The sequence below is a fragment of the Pongo pygmaeus genome, chromosome 10 (genome assembly GCF_028885625.2).
Source record: "Pongo pygmaeus isolate AG05252 chromosome 10, NHGRI_mPonPyg2-v2.0_pri, whole genome shotgun sequence".
NCBI classification, from domain to species: domain Eukaryota; kingdom Metazoa; phylum Chordata; class Mammalia; order Primates; family Hominidae; genus Pongo; species Pongo pygmaeus.
Genome location: NC_072383.2, coordinates 60,580,777 through 60,606,043, shown reverse-complemented (window position 1 = coordinate 60,606,043; position 25,267 = coordinate 60,580,777). Strand labels below are relative to the sequence as shown.

General features: G+C 42.1%; 1 protein-coding gene, 1 non-coding gene and 1 pseudogene across 2 annotated transcripts in view; 1 reads left to right on the top strand and 2 right to left on the bottom strand.

The window, feature by feature from the left end:
- PPM1H (protein phosphatase, Mg2+/Mn2+ dependent 1H) overlaps positions 1 to 23,182 on the top strand; it is a 290,291-nt gene extending 267,109 nt beyond the window's left edge. Inside the window, exon 10 of the mRNA XM_054444105.2 lies at positions 18,537 to 23,182. Coding sequence (XP_054300080.1) covers positions 18,537 to 18,684 — 148 coding nt within the window. The 3' untranslated portion in view covers positions 18,685 to 23,182. The remainder of the gene's footprint in view (positions 1 to 18,536) is intronic.
- Positions 7,893 to 8,304, bottom strand: LOC129009850 (large ribosomal subunit protein eL32-like; annotated as a pseudogene).
- Positions 15,875 to 15,978, bottom strand: LOC129011092 (small nucleolar RNA U13). Its single transcript, XR_008493217.1, has one exon. It is a non-coding gene; the product is annotated as a small nucleolar RNA U13 (small nucleolar RNA).
- Positions 23,183 to 25,267: the final 2,085 nt, after the last annotated feature.

The following is a 25,267-nucleotide window of genomic DNA, read 5'->3' as shown; positions in this document are numbered from 1 at the left end:
TAATCATGCAATTTTCATAATTCATGACTTAGAGGCTGATATAGATGGTGCAGTAACCAAACTGCAGAAGGGATTACCTTTCTTGTAAGAGGTACTTTCTAGCCAGGCGTGGCGGCTCATGCCTATAATCCCAGCACTTTGGGAGGCCAAGGCGGGTGAATCATGAGGTCAGGAGTTCTAGACCAGCCTGGCCAACATGGTGAAACCCTGTCTCTACTAAAAATACAAAAATTAGCCAGGCATGGTGGTGGGCACCTGTAATCCCAGTTACTCGGGAGGCTGAGGCAGGAGAATTGCTTGAACCTGGGAGGTAGAGGTTGCAGTGACCTGAGACCGCGCCACTGCACTCTAGCCTGGGCGACAGAGCGACCCTCTGTCACAAAACAAAAAAAAGAGGTACTTTCTCTGCCAAATAAAAATCCCCCTTAAGGTGAATGTAGATATAAGTGGTAAAGAATTTGAGTGTTTAGGCATTTCAGCAGCATACCTTTCTCACATTTTTACTTCCTCTAAACTGTCCTCTAAGGTAGAAATAATCCCATTTTTGATCCTGTTGATGAGAGTGATGGCAAATGCACCCCAGCAATGATAGTCATCCGTTGGAGAATTGTTTCTTTTGAGAAATATTTGGTAAGAAGAGAAAGATCCAAGTTAAGTATTTCTTACAGTCTAGCAGTAGTGTAAATAACCTAAACATCCTTAGAAGACTCTCAGAAATAAACAGAAACTACCTCTCAAGAAAGGCAGCTTTAACTAGAACACAAGTCACCATGAGTAAAAGCCAGCAGGAATAACAGAGAAATCAGAATTGGACCTGTAAATACTTCTTTATTGGATTTAGCAGTCAAAAATATAAATATTTTTAGCTGGGCATAGTGACGCACGCCTGTAGTCTCAGCTACTTGGGAGGCCAAGGCATGAGAATCGCTTGAACCCGGGAGGCAGAGGTTGCAGTGAGCCAAGATCGCGCCACTGCACTCCAGCCTGGGTGACAGAGCAAGACTCGGTCTCAAAACACAAACAAAAGAAAGCCAGCAAAAATATAAATATTTTAACATGCTTCAGAAATTTTTTTTTAGCCAAGCATGGTGGCTCACACCTGTAATCCCAACACTTTGGGAGATAACACAGGAGGATCACTTGAGCCACAGGAGTTTAAGACAAGCCTGGGAAACATGGTGAAACCCCATCTTTACAAAAATTAGCTGAGCATGGTGGTGCATGCCTGTGGTTCCAACTACTCAGGAGGCTGAGGTAGGATTGCTTGAGCCCAGGAGGCAGTGGTTGCAGTGAGCCAAGATCGATCTCACCACTGCACTCCAGCCTGGGCAGCAGAGCAAGACTCTCTCAAAACAAACAAAAAAATTTAAAGCATTTAAAATATGAGTCTTAAAAGAGACTAAAAAAATGACTAATTAATTTTTAAGAAAATGGAATTCTAGAGATGATAAATTTAAAAATAGGAATTAAAAATTCACTGAATTAAACAGATTAGAGCTAGTTGAAGAGAACACTGGTGAACTAGAAAATTGATCTAATAAATAATCCAGTAGATGGCTTAGACAAAGAGAAAAGACAATGTGAAATGAGATTAAGAGACAAAAAAGGTGGCCTAAGGTGCTCTAAAAGAATTCCAAAAGGATAAACTATAGAAGATGGGAAGAAGTTCCAGAATTTTTTGTCAATACTAAACCTAAGATTCAGAAAGCCTGACAAATCTCTGGAAGGAGAAATAAAATACTGAAACTGAAGAACAGCCGAGTGCTGTGGCTCATCCCTGTAATCCCAGCACTTTGGGAGGTGGAGGCAGGCAGATCACCTGAGGTCAGGAGTTCAAGACCAGCCTAGCCAACATGGCGAAACTCCCATCTCTACTAAAAATACAAAAATTAGCCAGGCATGGTGGTGCATATGTGTAATTCCAGCTACTCAAGAGGCTGAGGCATGAGAATTGCTTGAACCCGGGAGGTGGAAGTTGCAGTGAGTTGAGATCACGCCACTGCACTCCAGCCTGGGTGAAAAAGAGTGAGACTCTGTCCCAAAAAAAAAAAAAAAAAAAGAGAAATAAACTGAAGAACTTTAACCCCTTTGCCTTCCAAAAATATATTAAAAAGCAGTCAGGAAAAAAAAAAAAAGAAGACATTCAGACTGACGCCAACTTTCAAAAGTAAACGGTGCCAATGGTGGGATTATATCTTCAGCTGGCTAAGAAAAAAGTAACTGTCAATCTAGAAAGTTTAGATGTAGCAAAACTATCAATAACAAGGATGAAGTAAACAAATTTTCAGGCAAAACATAAACTGATACATATTACTGCCAACTAACCTCTTCTGAAGAAATTTCTACAGGGTGTGCTCAGGTAAGAAAAGGAAATGATCCCACAGGAAATATCTGAGAAGTAAAATGGATTATTAAGCTAAGGTATTAGTAAACATGTGGTCATATTTAAATATACCTTGACTATATAAAACAGTAATAAGAATGTCTAATGTGTGGGTTAAAAATGATAGAACTAAAATATTGCATAAAAATAGCGTACAAATTGTCAAGGGAGGGGTGTTAGCTCACATGCTATGCTTCTTTTGAGAAGTTAATGGTGTTTAACTTTAGGCTTTAAGTAAACAAGTTGAAATAGCTAAGAAAACTGTTAAAATAATAGAAAGGGTAACTTCTAAACTAGTAAAGGAGAGGAAACTCACATGAAATAAAAACCAAACTTCTAAACAACTTATGAATCAAAGGAAAAAATTATAATGAAAATTAGAAAGTACTTGGGCCTGAATAATAATACGTATCAAAACTGTAAAGGCTGAAATTTTCGCCTTTTTTTCTAATTTAATAAACTAAGCATAGATGAAGACTCCATTCACCTCTGACCTGCCAGAAATGACTATTATCCCTCTATGCCATGAGCTAACTTTATCCAAACGTCCCCCTGTGTCACAGGGAACCTCTGGCCACAAGATCCTGATTTCTGAAAACGGAGAAGAAAAGAAAGATACCCTTAACCACAGAGAAAGATATTTCTCAGAGTGAGGCCCTAAGGGCTGACTTGTGTTACTTGGCTAGTTCGGTCTATATTCTTTGCATAAATGTACACAAAATAATTTTTTTTTTTTTTTGAGATGGAGTTTCGCTCTTGTTGCCCAGGCTGGAGTGCAATGGCGCAAATCTCAGCTCACCGCAACCTCCGCCTGCCAGGTTCAAGCGATTCTCCTGCCTCGGCCTCCCTAGTAGCTGGGATTATAGGCATGTGCCACCACGCCCAGCTAATTTTGTATTATTAGTAGAGATGAGGTTTCTCCATGTTGGTCAGGCTGGTCTCACGCTCCCGACCTCAGGTGATCCGCCCACCTCGGCCTCCCAAAGTACTGGGATTACAGGCATGAGCCACTGTGCCCGGCAAGAATTCTTACAACTTAAAGGCTCTAAAGAGCCAAAGTGAAGCTGCCTACCTAAATTGATCCATAGAATCAGTACAATTATAACCAAAATACCAATGGTGTTTTTATGGAGCCCAGCAGTTCTGCTCTTAGGTCTAGTAGCCTGGAGTGGTGGTTCTGAAAAGCACGGTCCTTTGAGCTACATGGCATCAGCAGCACCTGGGAACTTGTTAGAAATGCAACTTTTGGCTGGCATGGTGGGTCATGCCTGTAATCCTAACCCTTTGGGAGGCTGAAGCAGGAGGATCACCTGAACCTGGGAGTTCAAGACCAGCCTGGGCAACATAGTGAGACCCTGTCTCTACCTTTATATATATATTTTATAAATTTTTTTTTTAAAAGAGAATTGCAGATTTTCAGGCCCCACCTGAAATAAAAACTCCAATGGTAGGACCAACCATTTGTGTTTTAACAAACCATGCAGGTGATTCTGATGCTGCTAAAATTCAAGAACCGACTCCCCTGGAAGAACTCTTGCATCGTCGTTCATGCAAGGAGATATTCACAGAATTGTTTTTATTACAGAAACTGGAAGTAACTTGCATGTCCAGTGGTGGGATGGGTAAACAAATATTGGGATACTTTATAGCACCTCCCCCCCCCCTAAAATGAGCCAAAGCTGTGCTCATTAACAGGGAAGAATCTCAAAAACATAATGTTGAGTTTAATAAGCCATAGAGGAATACATACATTAGAATTCTATGTACATGGAGTGAAAACTACCAATATATTGTTTAGGGATATAGACATTAAAACTATAACAAAAACCAAGAAAATTGGCCCAAAATTCAAGATAATGGTTACTTTGAGAGGAGAAGAGGCAGATACCAAGGGGAATATATGCTTCTACTTTGAGAGAAGAGGCAGATACCAAGGGGAATATATGCTTCAGGTCTGTTGGGTTTCTAAGATATTTACTGATAATATTCTGTTCCTTCAAGTAGATGGCAGGTACATTGTTATTTTTAAACTATAAATGGTATATACATCTGTTTGTATGTAAAATATGAGAGGCAGGGTAGTCTAGTGGTTAAGAGCCTGTAATCTATAATTACTTCACGAGTTGAATTTTGGCTCTTCCCCTTCTAGATTTAGGATCTTGGGAAAATTTCCTAATTCTTCTGACTCTGATTCTTCATATGTAAAATGGAGATTCCAACAGTATTAACCTCATGCATATATATTATTAGGTGAAGTACCTAATAGATAATAAGCGCTAATAGATGTGTGTGTTGTTATTATGTCTTATATATTTCACAACAGAAATTTAGGAAACGTGAAGGTAGACCGTCTGTCTCCTCCTCGAATTGTTTGATATAATTTAGCTCAGGTATGGAGGAATTGATGGCACTATAATTAATTAAATATTCTTTTATTTGAATTTGAATGTGTTTTTTGCCTTTCATGTTATGTATCCCACTTGTTAGCAACATTCTCATGTTGATTTTTCTCTATGATTATTTTTATAAAGCTTTGCAAAGCCACCTGCCAGTTATGCATTAAAAGGCACTCAGCACTTTTTTTCTGTGTCTAAGCTGGCTTGGTCTTGCTTACCAGCCCGTCTTTCTCCAGAGTGATAAATCCGTATGCCAAGGAGTGGTAACCTGTGGGCAGCGTGCACATGCCAGGTCAGAGCAGGCTCCTGGGGTCCACGAGAACTGCTGCCTATGGAGGCAGGGTTGACAAGGATCTCTTTGGAACAAACAGGATGGGAAAGAAAAAATGTTTTCTGTATGCCTTTCGGGGAAGATGGCAAACCAAAGCAATAGAAAGAATCCTATATCGGATGGATGAATGAATGAAAGGGAAAATTGCAAGGGGAACACAGTTTATCGGCAAGAAATAGACTATCAGTCTGCAGATTAGACAATTATGGTTGTAAAGACAGGTGCAGTGGTACGTGCCTATAATCTGAGTGACTCCAGAGGCTGAGGCAGGAAGATGGCTTAAGCTTGAGTTCAAGACCAGCCTGGATAACACAGCAAGACTTCCTCTCTAAAAATAAGAAAAAAAAAAGTGTTTTAAAAGACAGAACTGGCCTAGGTGCAGTGGCTCACACCTGTAATCCCAGCATTTTGGGAAGCCGAGGCAGGCGGGTCACTTGAGGCCAAGAGTTCAAGACCAGCCTGGCCAATATGGCGAAACCCCATCTATACTAAAAATACAAAAATTAGCCGGGCATGGTGGCACCTGTAATCCCAGCTATTCAGGAGGCTGAGGCATGAGAATCTCTTGAAGCTGGGAGGTCGAGATTGCAGTGAGCCAAGATGGTGCCACTGCACTCCAGCCTGGGCAACAGAGCGAGACTCTGTCTCAAAAAATAAAAAAGAAAAGGAACTGAAGAGTCAAGGTTTTCTTCTTAACAAATAACTCCCATTCTGATTTGTTCATTTGGGAAATACCACTAAAGACCTATTTTGTGAGCCAAGACCTGCTAGACACTTGTGAAGAACACACACCTCAGCTCTGCCCTCTTTGAGTTTACAGTCTGGAGGGATTACAGCAGCATTAACCTAAAGCAAAGGATGTCTACACTTAAACCTGAAGAATAAACAAACAGGAGCGAGGCAGGGGTCAGGGGAGTTGGGGAGAAAAAAACATGGCACATTCTGGAACCCAACAGTCAGTGTGGCTGACTGGCCTTGGAGGTGGGGAGCAGAATATCAACAGATGAGGTGTGAGGGGTCAGCAGGGGCCCATGATCTCATGAGATCATGAATGTGAAAATTATTTGTCTTAAAGGAAGTCTGTAGTAACGATATGGAATTTACGTAATTTGTTCATTATGATTCACAACCAGGAAGCATTCTGCAAAATCTGATGGTGAGAAACAAGATGAGGATTATTTTCCTACCCCTGTGTGTTCCTTGGTAATTACACCATATTGGGACATCAGAGAAACTTGTTTCAGACTGACAATTTAGGTCTTAGCCAAGAAACCTTTGCTCAGACCAATGTCCTAAAGCATTTCTCCAATGTTTTCTTGTAGTTTCGTAGTTTCAGGTCTTATATTTAAGTCTTTGTTTTTATTTGATTTTTGTATATGGTGAGAGATAGGGGTCTGGTTTCTTTTTTCTGCATGTGGATATCCAATTTTCCCAGCACCATTTATTGAAGAGACTGTCCTTTCCCCAATGTATGTTCTTGGCACCTTTGTTGAACATGAGTTGGCTGTAAATGCATGGATTTACTTCCAGGTTCTCTATTCTGTCCCATTGGTCTATGTGTCTGTTTTTATGCCAGTACCATGCTATTTGGGTTAATATAGCTTTGTAGTATATTTTAAAGTCAGGAAGCGTGATGTCTCCAATTTTGTTCTTTCTGTTCAGGTTTGCTTTGGCTATTCTGGGTCTTTTGTAGTTTCATACAAATTTTAGGGTTTTTTTTTCTATTTCTGTTGTCAAACTCATAATTTAGGAATATGTGAAACAGTGTTCTCTTTCATGTGTTTGACATCTTTGTACATACCTGTGTGTAATTTGGTAGGATGGCACCACACTCACACACCAGTTTAGGATGTCTCCTTGGGAGGCTCATGGACAAACAGAGCTCAGTCCCAAGAGCCGGTGCCCTCCCAGCTGGGAGCTGTTCTAATCTTGATGAGTGGAAGTTGCCAAGTCATAATTTCTGTGATGAGGAAAGGCCCACTATAATTCCAGAGGCTCTATTAGCCCTTCCTTGGCCAGAGAGTTCCTATTTCTCCATATGTAGCCTGGGACTACAAGTTTGCCTGTTTAATTTTCAGTGGAGAGTTGCTGGGTTCAAGCCTGAGGGAACTGACCAAAGGAGGTCAGCCTATTGTTGGACACAAAATGAGAAGGGAAAAGTTCTCCCCATGGTGGGAAGCCTGAGGGAAGGGGAATGGAACAAAGCCGGTGAGAAGGGTAAGGTGCTTCTGCATCTGAGGTTTTGAGTGGGCCTGTTTTACTTTGAGTCTTACCAGGATCTCCCAGTTTTGTCTAGAAAGGAAGCAGGACAAAAAGAGGCAGGGAAGGAGGCCTGAGACAGGCAAGACTAGGGGCTTTCACCGTTTGATTGTTGGGCTTTTGTTTATGTTGCCTGTAGATTCCTTTTCTTTTTGTTTTTCTTTTGCCTCCTAGTGACAGCCATTCTAAACAAATTGCCAGCATTGTCTTCCTCTGTTGACATCCTTCCCAGCAAGGAATTTAAAATAGCATCTCCCCCTCCAGAATGTGCTGTGAGGGAAGAGGTGATTAGCATAAAGATGTGTTCTGACCCTCACACCATCCTCTCGGCAGAGATGGGAGTAAAAATGAGCTGTATGATCTTTCTGACCCTGGTGTATCTAAATCCTTTTGCTCTTTTGAACTGTCTCAACAAAGGAACCAGAAAATTAAAAGGCGGCTTTATGGATGAGCCAGAATATGAGTGTTTTTTTTGTTTGTTTTGCAGTTTTTACAGTTTTTTAGAACACAAAATGTGCACATGAGCTGTCTACCCATTTTCTTCGCTGCACAGCCTGGCACTGGGGTTGGTGACTCTGATGGCCAGCTGGGCAGCTCTTTCCACAATGGCTTTGCAGTTCTTGGAGGAAACATTGTGAACGATCTCAGCACAGTAAGATTTGTTGCACGTCAGCAGCACTTCCGGCTCCTTGACGCTGTGGATCAGGAACTTCCAGAAGCCACGAGGCAGCATGTGCTGGTTTTCTGTTGCTCCCATAACCAATGTTGGGCATCAAGTTCTGGCCTTTGAACCTTCTACGTGCCCTGTTGTCAATACCTCTGGGTTTCCGCCAGTTACACTTAATTTTGACATATTGGTGAGACTGGTGCTGGATTAACTTCTTGGTTCTTTTTTTGACAATCTTGGGCTCCACAAGGAGTCTGAAGGTGGCCATGATGCCAAGGAGGAGATGGCCCCTTTTTCTTTTTATCACAGTTTGCCCTGAATTGTAGGGAAGCTGGCAGTTCTTTTACTCTTGTGGGGTCATGAAATGAACTGTTCCTAGGAAATGCATTGCGCTAACATTCTGGAGTGGGGTTGCTGCAGGTCATGGTGTTTGGGCTGCACAGTCCTCTGGTTCCTTATAATTCCAGTAAGGTTCTCTTTTAAGCCCTAAAGATCCTACATGATTTGGAGAAGGCACTCAAACCTGGAAAGGGTTTTCTGATGCAAAATGTCTGCAACTGACTGTCCCCTCTGTAAGGCTGGAGGTTCAGTAGGGGGGTCTCCTGGGAAGAATATTCAAAACGGAGGCAAATATGTAAACACTCAAAGAAGAAGACGCTTACCATTTTGTCAGAAAGGAATAAATTGTTAATATTACTGAAGGGGAAGGGAGTGGGCAAAGCCAAGAGGAACTGGGGCCAGGGAATAGCTAACCAAACTTGGAAATGCACATGGATTCACATTCCCAGTGCCCAGGCAAAAGTGTGCAGGCTTTGCTCTAGATCTTCATTTCCCCAAACCTGTCTGTGGAAACTTCTTTTTTATTTAAAAAAAAAAAAAGAAAAGAAAAGAAAAAAGAAATTCACTGTGTTAACCAGGCTGGTCTCAAGCCATCCTCCTGCCTCTGCCTTGGCCTTCCAAAGTGCTAGGATTGCAGGTGTGAGCCATCATGCCTGGCCCCACCTCATTTTTTTTTTTGTAACCTGGATTTAATGACCCTCTGTCTCCCTGCCATGACCCTTGAGGGGCTTTTGATGTGGTATTAAATCTGTAAGAACCAGTATACCATAAACCCTACAGAGTATGTCTCTAATGAGAGAAGCCTTCCTGATGTCCACACTTGTCAGTCTTCACATCCATGCTCTCCTTGGCTCAGATAGCTGTGTGCCTTGGAAGGAAGAGATTAATCAGTGAAAGGTTAATAGTAAAACACCAACACTGACAACAGGCATTAATGCAAGTATTAAATGCTAGTTTGCATTACCCTAATGTGAAATTTATTTTGGGAAAATACAAAGGTCCTTTTTATGAAACCTTTCCATGAGTTAGCTGAACTAATTTCTTGCATGCCATAAGGTTTTCAAAAACTATGCCTTAAATGCAAAAAGGAAGGGTTTCCTCCACTTTTCACCATATCAATTACTGGTTTTAAGAACAAATTCATGAGTGTTTGATCTGGTGTTTGAAGACTAGATAAAATCTGCAATTTTCTCTCTTTTTGCAATGTTTAGCACACTCAGATCTGTGGGAATTCAGAAGTCAGCCTGAGTTCCTGGCTGTGGCAGTCTCTAGCAGCACATAGCCAGCCACTGTCCCATCCTGTTTAGGGTGTTTATGTGGCAGAGCTGTGTGGCCTCTTAGCTGTGTGGCCACATCAGGATATTTCACAGGGCTTGCCAGGGAGGATTGAGAAGGAAATAGTCTATTATGTCCCCTCGTATTGAAATGTTACTGTTTGGAATTTGAACTAAAAACCTACCACCTAAGAAACCAGGGAACCAATGCCAGGGTGCATAGAGGTGGATGAGGCCTGGCAGGGCTTCTCACCCTCTCTCATGGGGGTAGGGAACGCCCTCCAGTCTGCAGCTTTGTGTCTGCTGGCAGCACACAAACTCCCAATGAGCCCAGTGACAGCACTGCAGACAACAGTTGTCATTATTCTGGTGTCTCAGGGTATTCTGCCTTAGTGGAGTCCCCATAACCTGACAGGGGACAGAAGCTGGCATGAGCAGCTTCACCTGCTTCAGAACTCGGTTCCAGAGCTACACAAGGGGCATCTGTGGACCAGCTCCCAGCAGTGAATCTTAAGACGTGTGCCTCCTCCCAGGATGAGTTGCCTAGTTCTGGGCACAACAAAGGCCATTTCCAAGCCACCCCTTACCCTCCACCCACCAAGTCGCCACTGCCATAGACCCCTGCCAACATTCCAAAGCTGGGAGAGCTTTTCTACCTCTTAAATTTCTGAGGCCTGCTCAGAATGCAAAGGGGATTCCTCCTCCTCTTCCCATCACACTGTATTACTGCGGGTGTCAGCAGATGGAGGCTGCCTTTTATATGCAAATATTTGGAAGCCATTAATTCCCCAGTTCCTGCCACTACTCACCCTCTTATAAGACCCTGTCTGTACCATCCAAATGGCAAATTGAAGTTCCCACCCAACAAGAACTATTAAGAACTTTAAGATATGGTGATAGCCTGCAGCCTGAAATTGACTTATTTTTGACACTCTCGTGCTGATTCCGATGCTAAAGATTCAGAAAACAGACTATAAGACGTAGATGACTCACGACAAAACTCCTGGGGAGGAGAAAGGCATTTAATATCTAATAAGGAACATAACTAACATTTATTGACCTCTGATTGTGTGCCAGGCACCGTGCTGAATGCTTTATGGAAAGATCACATGGCTGTTACAGGAGCCTTGGAGGTCTGCACTATTATTAAGTAAGGAAAGAGGGGCTCCAAGAGGCTAAGAACTTTTTCCAGAGCCACCCATCTGGATGGTGGGAAAGCCAGGATTGGAACCTGAGCAAGCCACGCTCACACCCAGAGCCCTTTTCTGGTCCATTAGGAGGGAAAAGAACTAAGGACAGCAATAGAATCTGCAAGGACAAGAGGGCAATCGAGGATTTATGGCCTCCTTCCGCCTGACTTTAAAAGTCAGTGGTTATGAAAAGAGCTTTGGCCTTCCCATCGCTCTTCAGCCCCTCTTCCTTTTTGTTTTCCATGCCTCCCCTGCTGTCCTTTCTCTGCTCCCTCCCCCTCGGAGCCTAAGCCCTGTGAAGTTTGCCAAGTCTGATCCCTGCCCAGCAGCCATTGCTTTCAGCAGAGCTTTGCTGATAAATATTGAAAGCTTCAGCTAGAGAAAAAAAATGTTCTCAAAATTCAAAACATGTCTCCTGGGGAGACTCTTCATTAGGAGTGGGCATTTCAAACTCCTCCACAGTTGTCTAATGCAGCCTGGCCCAGCATTCAGTGATGGCACTAGGGCTGCTCCACACACAGCTTCCAGAAGCATCAGGCTCCAGCTGCGACACAGTCCCAGTTGGTGTGTAACAGAATCCACTACCCATTGGCTGTCTTCAGCTGTACCATATTCTCTTGGATATTTTATGCTTATACTGTATGTTTTGACTCAAATTTTCTCCTACTACTTTCTACAATTCTCATTTGATGGCACATAAATGCCCTTGTGTTCAGCCTCAGTAACAAAACCAATAAAGCCTTCCTGTTTTAGTACCACCTTAAGCACTTTCACTGTCACCAACCCAGGGACCCCTGATGTAAGGTAGAAATTGGAGAATACAATGGGGGCAGGAGAAGCAGTTCTTTTCCTTCAGAGAAAGTTGTTTGTTCTTGCCCCAGTCTTGACATAAAGCAGCCTTGCAAAGGATTTCATGCATTTCATATGGCAAGGTGGCTCCGAAGATGGATGCAAATGAGCTCTGAAATGGCCACCAGCCTGGCCCAATATGGTGGCTGACACAAAAAGCCTTCTCCCAAGAGCTGGGTCCCCGGGGTTGTGTTGAGTTAATGAATCTATGAGGAAAGCTCCTAACAAGTGACTTCATCTTCCCTGAATGCTGTTGCTGAGTTTCACTGCAATGCTGGGTCTCCTGGGGCATGAAGGGAAAGTCAGGAAGCTGGTCCTAGAGCATTTGCACTGTCACCTATGGAGTGCAGCATCTAACGGCTCAGTTGTGCATGCACACTGCTCTTGGACAAGGAGGGACAGACATGCACTGGAGAAGCCGGTGGAGAGAAGCCATGTGAAGGAATCCAAGCTCCTGGGAACAGGGAAGGAAGAACAGGTCCTAGGAATCTTCCCTAAACTTCTCCCTCAGGTGGGGCTGTCCTTACACTTCTGAAGCACATGGGTACATGGATGAGGGCAGCTGCCTGACAAGATTGAGGTTTTATGAGGAGGAGGAAATGGCTGGGTAGGTTTACCACACAGGAGAAGTGTGAAGTTAAACCTCATATGGTTAGCAGCGGCGAATCCATACAGGTCTGCAGCAACTCAGTTCTTGCTGCCTTGGAGGAAAGAATTCAGCCCAGGGACAAAGGGCAGAGTGAGAGACTGAGGCAAGTTTTAGAGGAGGAATGAAGGGAAGTAAAGTACATTTGGAAGAGGACCAAGCGGCCGACTTGAGAGATCCAAGTGCCTCGTCTGGCCTTGACTTGGGGTTTTATACATTGGCATGATTTGCGTTTCTTCTCCCCTGATTCTTCCCTTGGGGTGGGCTGTCTGCATGCACAGTGGTCTGCCAACAGTTGGGAGGGGCTGCATATGCAGTGTGCTTACTGAAGTACGCATGCTCATTCGTTTTTCCCTTATCTGTTGTGTGTTTCTGGAGGAAGGCCATATGATAGTTAAACTCTGCCATTTCGCCTCCTAGTGCGTGTGCTTGTGCCCACTCGCCTATCTCCTGAGACCTTATCTGGAAGCTGCTGATCACCTGCTTCAGGTGTTTCTTTTTTTTCTGAGAAAGAGTCTCTCTCTGTCACCCAGATTGGAGTGCAGTGGCACAGCCTCGCTTCCCAGGCTCTACAGATCTTCCCACCTCAGCCTCCCAAGTAGCTGGGACGACAGGCACGTGCCCAGCTAATTTTTGTATTTTTTTGTAGAGACAGGATTCACCACATTGCCTAGGCTGGTGTCTAACTCCTGGGCCCAAGTTAATCCGCCCGCCTTGACCTCCCAGAGTGCTAGGATTACAAGCATAAGCCACTGCACCTGGCCAGGTGTTTTCTATTGGGAGACTGTATTTCCCTGGTGCCAGCCGTGACCAATTGTTATTTTAGAGGTTTTAACAGGCCTGACTATCACCTGATGGTCGCCAGACATTCCTGTGGGGAGGGCCCTCCCCTGTCCTGATCATGTCTACCTAACTGCCTACTCTAACAATACTACTCCTGTGGTATGGGGATCCCAAGCCAAAAAGCTGAAATGAACATGTTCTTGCACTACAGAAACCCATACTGCCCCTCAGTAAAGGCAAATTTTAAATCTCTGTGGATAACCCAGGGCACATAGTGAACAACCCCTTCTGAAGAAGCACTTATTCTTCCCTTCACACCATGAGAAAGAATAACTAAATACAATAGAGTCTTCCCTCCAGGCCCTCAAAGAAAACCTGGGTGTAACAGAACAAGTTTAGAAGAGAGTTAAACTTGTGCAAAAAGAATCATAAGGTCAGAAGAGGTCAATCTGGACAAGAACCAAAGAGAAATTCCAATGTTGAAACACTGTCATTGAAACAAAGTAATTCACTAAATGGATAGTAAACTGCTAAAGGGAGTTAGTGAATTGAAATCTGCAAGGTAAAATAAGATCTAATAAGAGTTTATGGAGAATATCTACAAAATAGAGGAGAGGCAATATCCAAAAAGTTGATGGCTGAGAATTTTTCAGAAGTTTTCAGTTTGAAAGAGTAAAACTAATTTCTTACCATGATAAATAAAAAGCTCCTTTTTGTTATGGTACTTCATATCAGCAACAAAAAAACAAAAACTTGAAAAGCTATCAATGACAAAAGCCATTTACCTATAAAGGAATGATAAAAGACAGACTTCTCAAAAAGAGTAGAAGTCAGAAGTAAGCAGAATAATGTCTTCAAACTGCTGAGGGAAAATAACAGACAATCTAGAATTGCATAACAATAAAGCTATCAGCCAAAATCAAAGGTAAAAATACAGATTTTCTTAATCCAAAGACTAGGTGAGCTTACCACTCACAGACCATTGTTTAAAAAATTACTAAAAATGTAATTCAGTAGAAGGAAATTAAATCCAGAAGCAACGAATAGTTTCATAAAAAGCAAAGAAGTTAGTATGTTGGTTTATTTATGTAAGTGTAGATTGTAAATGATAATGATTAAGGCAGGCTCAAAAAAAGGTGAATTAAAATAATAGGCAGTAACATGGAAGATGAAAGAAAGCATTCTAAGGTCCTGTTATTTTCAGGAGGACAGAAATATGATTATATATTTATATATAATATATAATCATTAAATATTAATATATAATATAATTAACTATATTAAATATATTTAAAATTAAATATTAAATATATTATTTATATATAATATATAGTTATTAGATATATTATAAATATATTTAATATATTTATATATTAAACATTTAAGCATAACTGATCATAGAAATAACACTTCCAAACCAGTTGGGGAGGGGAATATTAAAGCTATCAACCTGACAGAAAACAAGAAAGGAAAGAAGCACATAATAAGTTAAAAACACAAAATAAGTTTTCATATGTGTGTGTATATATGACTGCAAAATATAGGTACAGATCTACCTAAGTTTTTGCAATAAACAAAATTATCATCTTAGTGACTATACAGATTTTGTTTTAATTAGCCATGTGCTACTAATAAAATACACTTAAAATAATGCAAAGTTTATTAGTTGGGCACGGTGGAATATGCCTTAGTCCTAGCTACTTGGGAGGCTGAGGTGAGAGGATCACTTGACCCCAAGACTTCGAGGTTACAGTGAGCTATGATTATGCCACTGCACTCCAGCCTGGATGACAGAGCAAGGCCCTGTCTCTAAATAATAATAATGCAAAGTTTAGAAGTCCTACCCTGCCCTGTGGATTTCATAATTGAACAATATCAGGGTGTGAAAGTGGCACTGAAAAGCACTATGATTTCTTGCCTAAGAGACCAGGATACCATTAACTAAGGATGATAGCTGGGGATGTTCCACTTAGGAAGTAAAAAGAAATTAATGATCATTGAGTTCTTCCTAAGTCTTAGTTAGGGTCTACAAAGGAAATTAAGGAGCATCAGAGAGAAGGATTTGTGCTGTGTGTCATGGAAGCCCAATCACAGGAGAACTTGGAGTGGGTTATGGCGTGGGAACCCCAGAAAGAAAGAAGAATTCAAGAACAGAGATTTTTAAGGATAAAATAGTCAGCAGTATTTGTGCTGAACACAAAGGGTTAAGCAGAATAAGTATTGAGAAGCCACCCTTGGATGAAGCTTTAAGAGGACAGATTAGTAGGGTATTGGGCCTACTGGTAAGAGACAGAGGAAGAAAATGGGAAGTAATAAATTGAGAAAGCAAGAGTGGATTTTCCCTCAGGAAGTTCAGCACCTAAGGGAAAACAGAGTGGATGGTGAAGAGAGAAGCAATCTGAAAGGAAGTTATCTTGGAATAGGAACCATACTGAAGAATGAAACCTTAATTATCTACAGCCCTCAGGGAAATGAGTTTCCTGGGTAGCCATCTTTTCTAGGTGACCTAATGCTTGCTTTTTAAAAATACCAAGCTAATTTTGACCATTTAAAAAATATGCAAAGTCACTAGTAATAGCAGCATCAGGGTGGTCTCTTGTTCATCTTTCATAACTCTAATAAAGCCAGTCATTTCTCCATGACTGCAGGACCTGTTGAGGCCTGTTTGGAGCTTAAAATAGCCATAAAGAGTTGTGTTTTGAGTTCTTGTATCTGTTTTTTGACATCTTTGAGTGTCTGTCTTTTTTTTTTTTTCCATGTCTCATGGGTAATGTGCTGACATAGTAACAAGATTTAAGGGAGGCATATTTCACACGTAAGTGTGAAAACTCAAACATCAAGCTTATGAACTACAAAAGGATTGAGTATCTTTTATTGTCAGGCATATTTTCTCATAGCATACCATAATTTTCTATGTCTAGTCAGCTTATAGCTGGGTTAAGGTGTGTTCAGGCCTGATAGGCAAATAAACTTAGCCAGGTTTCTGAACCTAAAAAGCTCAGGTGCAGACTGGTCAATCACCAGGATAATAAACGTCACTCTGGTGTGGCTGGTGGCCTTTCCCCATGTGTTTATGTCTCATATACAATTTAATATAAAACTAAGAGTAAGCTGGGGTGGTATGGTTTGGCTCTGTGTCCCCACCCAAATCTTATGTCAAATTGTAATCCCTACGTGTCAGGAGAGGGACCTGGTGGGAGATGATTAGATCATGGGGACAGATTTCCCCCATGCTGTTCTTGTGACACTGAGTGAGTGAGTTTTCACGAGATCTGATGGTTTAAAAGTGTGGCATTTCCCCCCTTCACTCACTGTCTCCTGCTGCCATGTAAGACATGCCTTGCTTCACCTTCACCATCCTGCATGATTGTAAGTTTCCTAAGGCTTTCCCAGCCATACGGAACTGTGAGACAATTAAACCTCTTTTGCTTATAAATTACCCAGTCTCAGGTAGTTCTTTATAGCAGTGTGAGAATGAATTAATACATGAGGTGAGCAGCTGAGAGGCTTTTCTGACTATAGTGTATGAGCTGCAATATGTCGATTTTGAGATATTTACTTAGCTCTTCAGCCAAAGATCTCTTTGGAGGCCTTTGTTTATTTCCTGATCTCAAGAGGAGGAGAACCTCAGGACAAACTGTTTGCATCTTCCCTTAAGAATAACTTAAAGATTTCTGCCTCAAAGATGATAATTCTCTCAATACAGACAGAAAAAATTATTCACCTACTACCCCATCCTCTAGAAGGAAGGGTATTTATTTTGTATTGACTATAATATCCTTTCTGCTGTAGTGTATGTTACACTTCTGTCTGCTATCTGGGCTGTACAAATAGACTTGATCCTCAAAGACTGAACAACTTGTAATCTTCACAATCCTGGGATCATTTGCTAGAGCACTTGTTCTTAAATAATGTAACAATGATGCAGTTCTCAACATGAAAGTCTGTGAATTTTAGCAAAAGAAATGGAGAGGCTTCTGGGGTTCTGAATTCCATAACTCACAGCTCGGAAGGCGAGACTACTGAGACATTCCAAGTAGAGAAAGGTCACTAGCAATATCAGGGTGGTCCCTTGTAAAAGGCCCACAGGCTGGCTTCCAAGAGGACTTATACGGTGACATTTATTATCTTGATGATTTACCAGTCTGGCTCTTAGCTTTTCAGTTTCAGAAACTGATTTAATCAAGATACAAAAAAGAGATTCATTATCAGAGTTGGTCTCACCTTAACTAAGCTCACAAGATTGATCTGTAAACCAAAATGCCACTTGACATTTAAGCAGAGAAATATAACTGATGGATATTCTTAAAGTAAAAATGACTAGCTCATTCTTTCCTGTAGACAGGCCTACACAGGGAGGCAGATCATAATCAGAAGGTTCTTTGGTGAACACGAAATCAGAATAAAGCTGAATCATGTACTTAATGGTATAGACTAAGAAAATAGTCCATCCCACACCAAATATGACCCTGCCAGTGGAACTAAGTTCCTTTGAAGGCTGTCAGCTATGACTCCCTCTGCTCTGGTCAGTGTTTGGATAGACACCTGCCAATGTTTTGTCTCATTTTTTTATGCCTCAGGGCTAACCCAGGCCCATACCCACCCAAATCACCTCCCAAGTTAGTCTTTCTCCTAGATGTTAATACTTTCCATCAGCTTACAGTGTCATTCTTTCTCCTTGAGCTTACAGTTTAAATCTCAGCAATCTTATTTTCAAATTCTTAAGGGATCCTTTGCTGAACTTACATTGGTCAAGAGGAGAGGGTGACGCTGACAAGTAAGCAGCTCACTCACACCAAGGCTTATCAGTCATTTACCAAAAAAAAAAAAAAAATTAAATAAATTTTAAAAAAAACAACAACAAAAAACTTCACATTCTTGCTATATGCTTATGCCACGTTGGATTATTTTAATATTTTTCCTTAATTCACTTTTTAAAAAAATTTATTTTAAATGATTTTTACCATGAATAGAAAATGACTATTCTTTGTCACAAAAGCAACATAACTCTAAAACTAAATATATTCAAAACAAAAGTTCTGATTTTTCCCATGTACTTTTTAAGCTAGATATCATTTGTCATGGAAAGCTCTGAGCTTGAGCAGCTCTTTGAGATATACTAACAGCAAACTGAGACTCCCCTCAATATAATCAAAAACATCAAAAGAGGACAGAGCAGGTGAATAATGTAAGACATTATCTAATGTATTTAGTGCCTTATCCCACTACCATGTAAACAATAATCTCACATTAGGTGTCCCACATTTTGGGAAAAGATGACCTTGTCTTTTTCTTATTGTAAGTGTATTTGAAACTTATTTATACAACTGTAGTGATGCCTCCCCCTTCCCAGCCTCACTTGACCCTGGCTTCTGTCTGATGCTCTACTGACTGTCTCCTTCCTGCCTCTCCTGCATAGGTACACACTGGCAGCTCAGGACCTGGTGATGCGTGCCCGGGGTGTGCTGAAGGACAGAGGATGGCGGATATCTAATGACCGACTGGGCTCAGGAGACGACATTTCTGTATATGTCATTCCTTTAATACATGGAAACAAGCTGTCGTGAAAATGGCCCAGGGGATTGGGAGGACAGAGGGGAAGAAAGCTGGGATGCCTCTTGGCAGGACGGAACTGGGAAGTGCCCCAGCTGAGTTCCAAGTGATGCAGTCTCTTCCCAGCCCAAGTCGGGAGTTCATGGCCAAAAGGCTATGCTTCAAGATGACCCTTTGGTTTCCATTTCTTCTTTAGTAACAGGTCAACTCAACAAGAGCAAAACAAAAAGGCTGCTACCAAGTGTTGTTGTATTTCAGTTCCTTTCATAGGCCTCCGAGGTGGCCATTGACTATTTGGGGTATATATGTCATATTTATTTTATCTAGAGTAGCTGGGGCAGACATTTTCAGGTGTAAATGGCAGAGGACTCTTCAGCCTGTCAAGCTGCCAGCTTATCTACGGGTTAAAAAGTGCTGCATTGGAAATTAGGGGGTCGTGCCTCAAAATGTAAGTGCCCACCTTCTAGGAATCCTGAGGTTTATTTCAGGGATTGCCGTCTGCCCCCCCGCCCCCCTTCTCTTTTTTTCCTCTCTGTTTCTATTATTTTGTGGCAGTGGTGGAGTGAGGCAGGGATTTGTTTGTTTGTTTCGTTTTTTTTTTTGACATTCCTTAATCTGTTTTTTTTTTTCCCCTTCCATAGAACAGGCTTGGGACTTTCCAACACCCTGCTGAGGAAGTTTTGCATCCAAGTCCCACCCAGGCTAGGTTGTCCCCACCTCCTCCAGCCCACACAGCATCCGGGCCAGTGCCCTGCATGACAGAGGGTCTTTGTTGTGTAACGTTTGTTCCCAAGTTGCATTTTCTCACCAAATCAGTGTGTTTTCATGAAACTATGAGTGTTTCTGTGGAGCAGCAGTTCCTCTGTTGTCTTCAGTGGTCTTCCTGTGTGGCTCAAGGGTTGTCTGTGAGAGGTTGTCTGGATTTTCATTTCTGGAATGGCTGGCCCCATCCCACTTTTCTGTATCATGGGGACACATATAAAGCAGTGTTTAACAGAGCAGTTTAAGAAGTTCCTTGCATCTGTTGGTTCACCATGGCTCATCCGGGGACCATTTTGGATTCACGTTTCATGGCTTGTGACTGTCCCCAAGCCCACTCCAAACAAAGTGTAAGGATCAGAGTTCTGTCAAGGAGCAGCAGTTCTGCTCTCCCCATCATCTTTGTGCAAGGCCCCTCAGGGGGGGCACTTTAATAAAAGAATTTGAAATGGGTTGACTGGCCATTCTCATGCTGTGCTCCCTGTCTGTTCTCTAAAGAATCATGTCCCAGCTCCTCAAGGTCCCTCTGCGGTTCCACATCTGAGTGTTCGCCACAAGAGCAGCAGCAGCAGGCACAGTGCATGCCATATCTACCTGCTGCTTCTCTGCTGGGAAGAATGGCCAAGTAGATTATAAAACTCACTTCTGTCTCTTAGGCAGACTTGTACAGCCACAAAATTACCTAGTCTTCTTCCTGCTGGGCTACTGAGGTATTGCCACCATTTTGACAACTTTGAGTAATTAAAACACTCTTCTGACCCAAAAAGGAAAAAGGTCACTGATGTGACCCCCCAGAATGCTAGAGAGCTAATTCCAGTTCTCACATTTGTTTGAATTTCTTCCCAGAGGAGAGGATAGAAACCTCTCCTCCAGGGCAGTAAATCACCTGCATTTCTGGAGTTGTCGGTATTGTATTCGAAAAGGCCTGGAGCCCCTCCTACTCAGGAATGAACTCATTCCAGCGTGTGGAGACAGTGCCCTGTCTGGCGGGTGAAATACTGTGGGAATTCACGCCACCAGATGCTTGTGGAAGTGTTGGCCTGGAAAGAATGGGACTTCGGCCTTGTCAGGAGTTGTCTTCATCTGACAGCACATTTATTCCTCCTGCAGTAGATCTTAGCTACCCCAGATATCTCTATGGAGAGAAGTTTGTGGAAAATGCGTTGCTTCGTGGCAGAGTCTGATGCTGTAGGAAAACTTTCAGGCATGTGACAGCAGTGTGGTCCACTCCCTGTTCTGCCCTGGTGCTCAGAGTTATGTGTAAGTAGGAAACCTGAGCAAGTCTTCTGTGGAGGACCCTGAGCTGCCGTCTTTGGGATCCTTCCTGTGTCCCCACCGTCTTTCATTTATTTGCTTTCCTGGGCCTCTATCTGGGCCCTACCTTGAGCTTCTCCAGTTTTATTCAAGCCACCAGAGTAAGAATTTGGGTGTAGATGTCACAACTACCTTCTACTGAATTCACCAATTCATTTAGTGCTATGGCACATCTCAGGAAAAACTCTAGAAACCTCTAAATCGAAATACTATAAAATCTTGAGCATTTAGTCCTTCTGGTTTTAGTTAGAAAGGCATCCAGGAATTGTTTTCATATGCCCCCTTGAGTGGAAAGATCTTAGTTATAAGATAAAGTCATGTTTGTGTTTAGGGGATGGGAAGACGACTATAAATGAGATGAGGAAATCAAAAGTAGGAAACATGATGTAAACAAAGCATGGCAGATCTGCCCAGCACTGATATTGCTCTATAAATTGAGCTTACTCAGTTTTGGCCTTATTTTTTTACCCAGGCCCCATGTCACCCAGTCCTAAAACAGTAACTGTGTCTACATAACGGATTGGCCCTTGGTGCATTCCTGGAAAAGTCAAAGGACGCACACTTCAAAATTCTGCAGAACGTATTTATACATGGTTCTGAAATCTTGCGTATCTGACTTATAGCCAAATCTGCTTGCTCAAATAGCCTCAGAGGAAGTCTTGTTTAATAAAAAGCTTTTGATTTCCTAGTCAAGTCTTTATGGTTGTCTTGAGGGGTGTGTGGCTACTTTAATGAAAGGATTTTCTGCTCTAAATCTCTTTGCTGGGCTGGGCCTCTTCAGACTGTCTGGTGAAACTCCTTTCCTTAGAACAAACTCAGTCCATCCATACTCTGTGGCATTTTGCTAGATGATAACCAAAGCCTTATTCCTGTAGCCAGTGTCAGCAGTCAGAGAGGTGGAGGGTGTGTTCTGCTGTGGTTGTGCATACCTATCTGCTGTACTTGAGGTGTAAAAGGAAAGGTGAAAATCGGGCTAGGCCAAGTACTCAGCTGTCTTAATAGGACAAAGCCTTAAGCAGTGGAAATTTCAGTTATTTTCCACAGTATTCCATTTTGGAGGATTTGGGGTGTTTACTTTTTAAATTCTTGAACACCTTAACCTCCATGAGGCTTTGTGAAGTCAGCTGTGACACCCTCCTCTTACTGCGTTCTCAGTATTCATTCACTTCCAGGGAAGAATGACAGCCACAGGGAGACGGTGGTGGCAAGAATGAGAGTCCCAGGATCCAGATTTAGCCTCAGATCTTCCCCATTCAGGCAGGGTTTTCCATTTAACAAGAGCACTAGTATGAAAACATTAGGGACAAATCTCCCATATCTTTGAAATTCTGATTCTCCTCTTGATATCCCCCTTCCTCACCTGCCAATCAACTTTATAAGGCCACAAGTGGTCACTGGTTTTCCTTCCACAGGTTTGAGGTTCTCAGCTTTCCTTAAGCAACCCAGCAGCTCCGCTGTTTTCAGAGTGAATATGTTAAGCTTTGATGAGATTCTATTTTCAGTAAGTTAGTGCTTCTGGGACACTTGGAGAAAGCTGTGAGAGTCATTGTCTATGCAAAGAACGACCAAGCTGATCCTAAAAGTGATCCAATCTAAGAAAATGGTAAAAGCAGCTCTGGCCACAGCACAGAATTTTATGTGAGGAACTCAGATTTTTGAAGACTTAACAGTTGCAGAGAAAGGTTGCAGCCTGCACACCATAGCCCACCTCTCTGAGCAGACTTTGGTTTTGTGTGGTGACGTGGCACATGTTTGTACACTGGGATTTTTCAAAGGACGCTACGTGAGCAGTCTGCCTTGCCTCTTCCGTGAGCACTGTGGCTTTTGTCAGATGGAGTGCCGGTCTGCAGAGGACTGCTCTTTTGAATCCACAGTGTTATCTGTGTAAATAGCTTTAATTTTTCCTCTGTGTCTTAGGTGAAGTTTTGTTCATGTAGCAACCAGGTAGACGGTGACCAAATAAGGCTGTAAATGTGCTGTAGTTTTCTACTGTGATGTACTTGAAGGAGAACCTGTGTCCTCTACTTTTCTGATCTCCCACAAGTATTTTGTGTTTGTTTCCTGAGTCCTGAGGTTATTATTTCACTCCTGTTTTGCCCCCAGTTTTGTTTTTTTTCTGGAGACCCAGGGAGGCCCATGGTGGAGATCATTTGTAAGGAATGGATCATGGTCTGGGTTTCCAAAACTACCCTACGTACAGTGAATGAGAGAAATCTGCCTGGAAATGGTTTCAGAACCATGTACCTTTATGCTTTGTGATTGTGAAACATCGACTTTTTTGTAACCCAAAAAAGAAAACTGTTTAGTAAAGGGGATCTATTTTGTGTGTTTTGAAACTTAGGTGCAATGTCCCCTGGAAAAAGCTAAAGAAATGTATATGTTCAATGACATTTTAAAATAAAATATTATATATATGTATATAGGACATATTCAGCAAAACTTTTTTCTGTCTTTTCTATGAATTCACTGTGAAGTTTCTTTATATCAGGTAATGGTCTGGTTTATTTATATTAGGTAATGATAATGATACAAAGAGTATCATGGTTCAATGTGAGATTATCAACTGTGAACACAGACTCAAAATCCAGAGGGAATGGATGCCAACACTATAAGCCTTCACAGGAATAACAGTAAAGGCTAATGCATTTCAACTATGCCTCTAGAGGAACTACCATGGATACCATTAGTAAACACACAAATAATTCAGAGAAAAGAATTACTCCCAAGAGGTATTCTTAAGTGAGAGGGCTAGAGCCTAATCTTGCTGAAGACAGTAAGAATCAAGACTTCCCTTCATCGCTTAAGCATTTTAAGTATGTACTTACAAAGGGTTAGTAAAATGTACCATCTTATAGAGAAAAGTTACTGTGACAGGTGGGAGAAGGCATCACAGCATGCTAATTCTGCTTAGTTCTAAAATCCAGGAAGTTAAAAGTAATCTATAAAATACCAACAAAATATTTTAAATGACCAGGCATGGTGGCTCATGCCTGTAATCCCAGCACTTTGGGAGGCCAACGGGGGAGGATTGCTTGAGCCCAAGCGTTCAATACCAGCATGGGCAACATACCAAGGCCCCATCTCTATAAAAATTAGCCAGATGTGGTGGTGACTATAGCTGTGCCTATAGTCCCAGCTACTCAGGAGGCTGAAGTGGAAGGATCACTTGCACCTAGGTTGGGGCTGCAGTGAGCTGTGATTGTGCCACCACACTCCAGCCTGGGGGACAGAGGGAGACCCTGTCTCAAAAAGAAAAAGAAAAAGAAAAAACTATTTTGAATGATCCACGGTCTTGATTCACAAAAGCAAGCTAAAAGCGGAAGCTTGGGAAGAACAGAATGGAAGACAGTCATATTAGAATGCTATTACTGTGAAACATCCTCAGCTCTGTTCACCTTCACTTGTACCCTAATGCTGATGCTGCCTCCTCCTCCCCCACTCAGTAGTGGAAAACAATGGAAAAAATCCATCCTTGGATTAGATACCAGGAGATGGGGACATTTCTTCTCCATGGAAGATGGAGGAGTCTTCTAACATTCTGTCATGATTAGCTCTTGAAAGGTGTGGCAGTTGTCTCCCAAAATGGCTGCCAACAATGCTTCCTGTGTCTGTATGCAAGTGTTCCTTTTCCCATCAAGAGGTGGAGTTTGTTTCCCCACCTCTTGAGTCTGGTCTGGCTTGTGACTTGCTTTAATAAAATGCAGAAGTGACATTCTGAGACTTCTGAACTGAGATCTCTGGAGGTCTCCCAGCACCTGCTTTTTCACTCTTGGAAGCCAGTCACCCTGTAAATGTCAGACTAGATTAGTGAGTGAGTAGAGGCCACGTGGGAGAGAACCACAGTGCCCAGACATTGGGAGTGAGGCCCCAAATGAGTCCCTCCAGGTGATAACATAAGGAGAGAGAGGCCTAGCCAGCTCTCAGCTATTTGGGTCATTCCACTTGAGGCCACAAACATTATAGAGCAGAGAACCATCCCCACTTAGCCCTGCTCGAATTCCTGGCGCACAGATCCATGAACAAATGATAAGGTATAGAGAACCTGGCTCTCGGGGTTTGGGAGTAAAATGGTTAAAAATGTAAATTTTTTAAAGAGAAAATGGCATTGAGAAAATACACTTCTGACGTGGGAAATAATCTTCCATATGGAATGTGGTAGGGTGACTGAAATGGGAGAATCAGTTTTTTAGCAGTAACGCAGGGACGAACTGATAATCCCTGCATTCACGTGTATGCTTTTGTTGCTGATTGCAGCTGGTAATGAGCCTTACTAAGCCAGGAAAGTGATGGCCATTTGGAGGCTATGAGCCTAGAAGGGGAAAACAAAGGTCGCTAATTTAACCACAAATGTTTGATAAGACCATCCTATGTTGTACTACTTATGACCTTTGGTACAGTCAAGTGGCTCTTTGATTCCAAAGAACTTCACAGTGTTAGGGAAAATAAGACCATTTTTAAATTGTGTGTGTATATTTAAAAATTCTCATTTAAAAATCTCAGCTGGACATGGTGGCTCATGCCTGT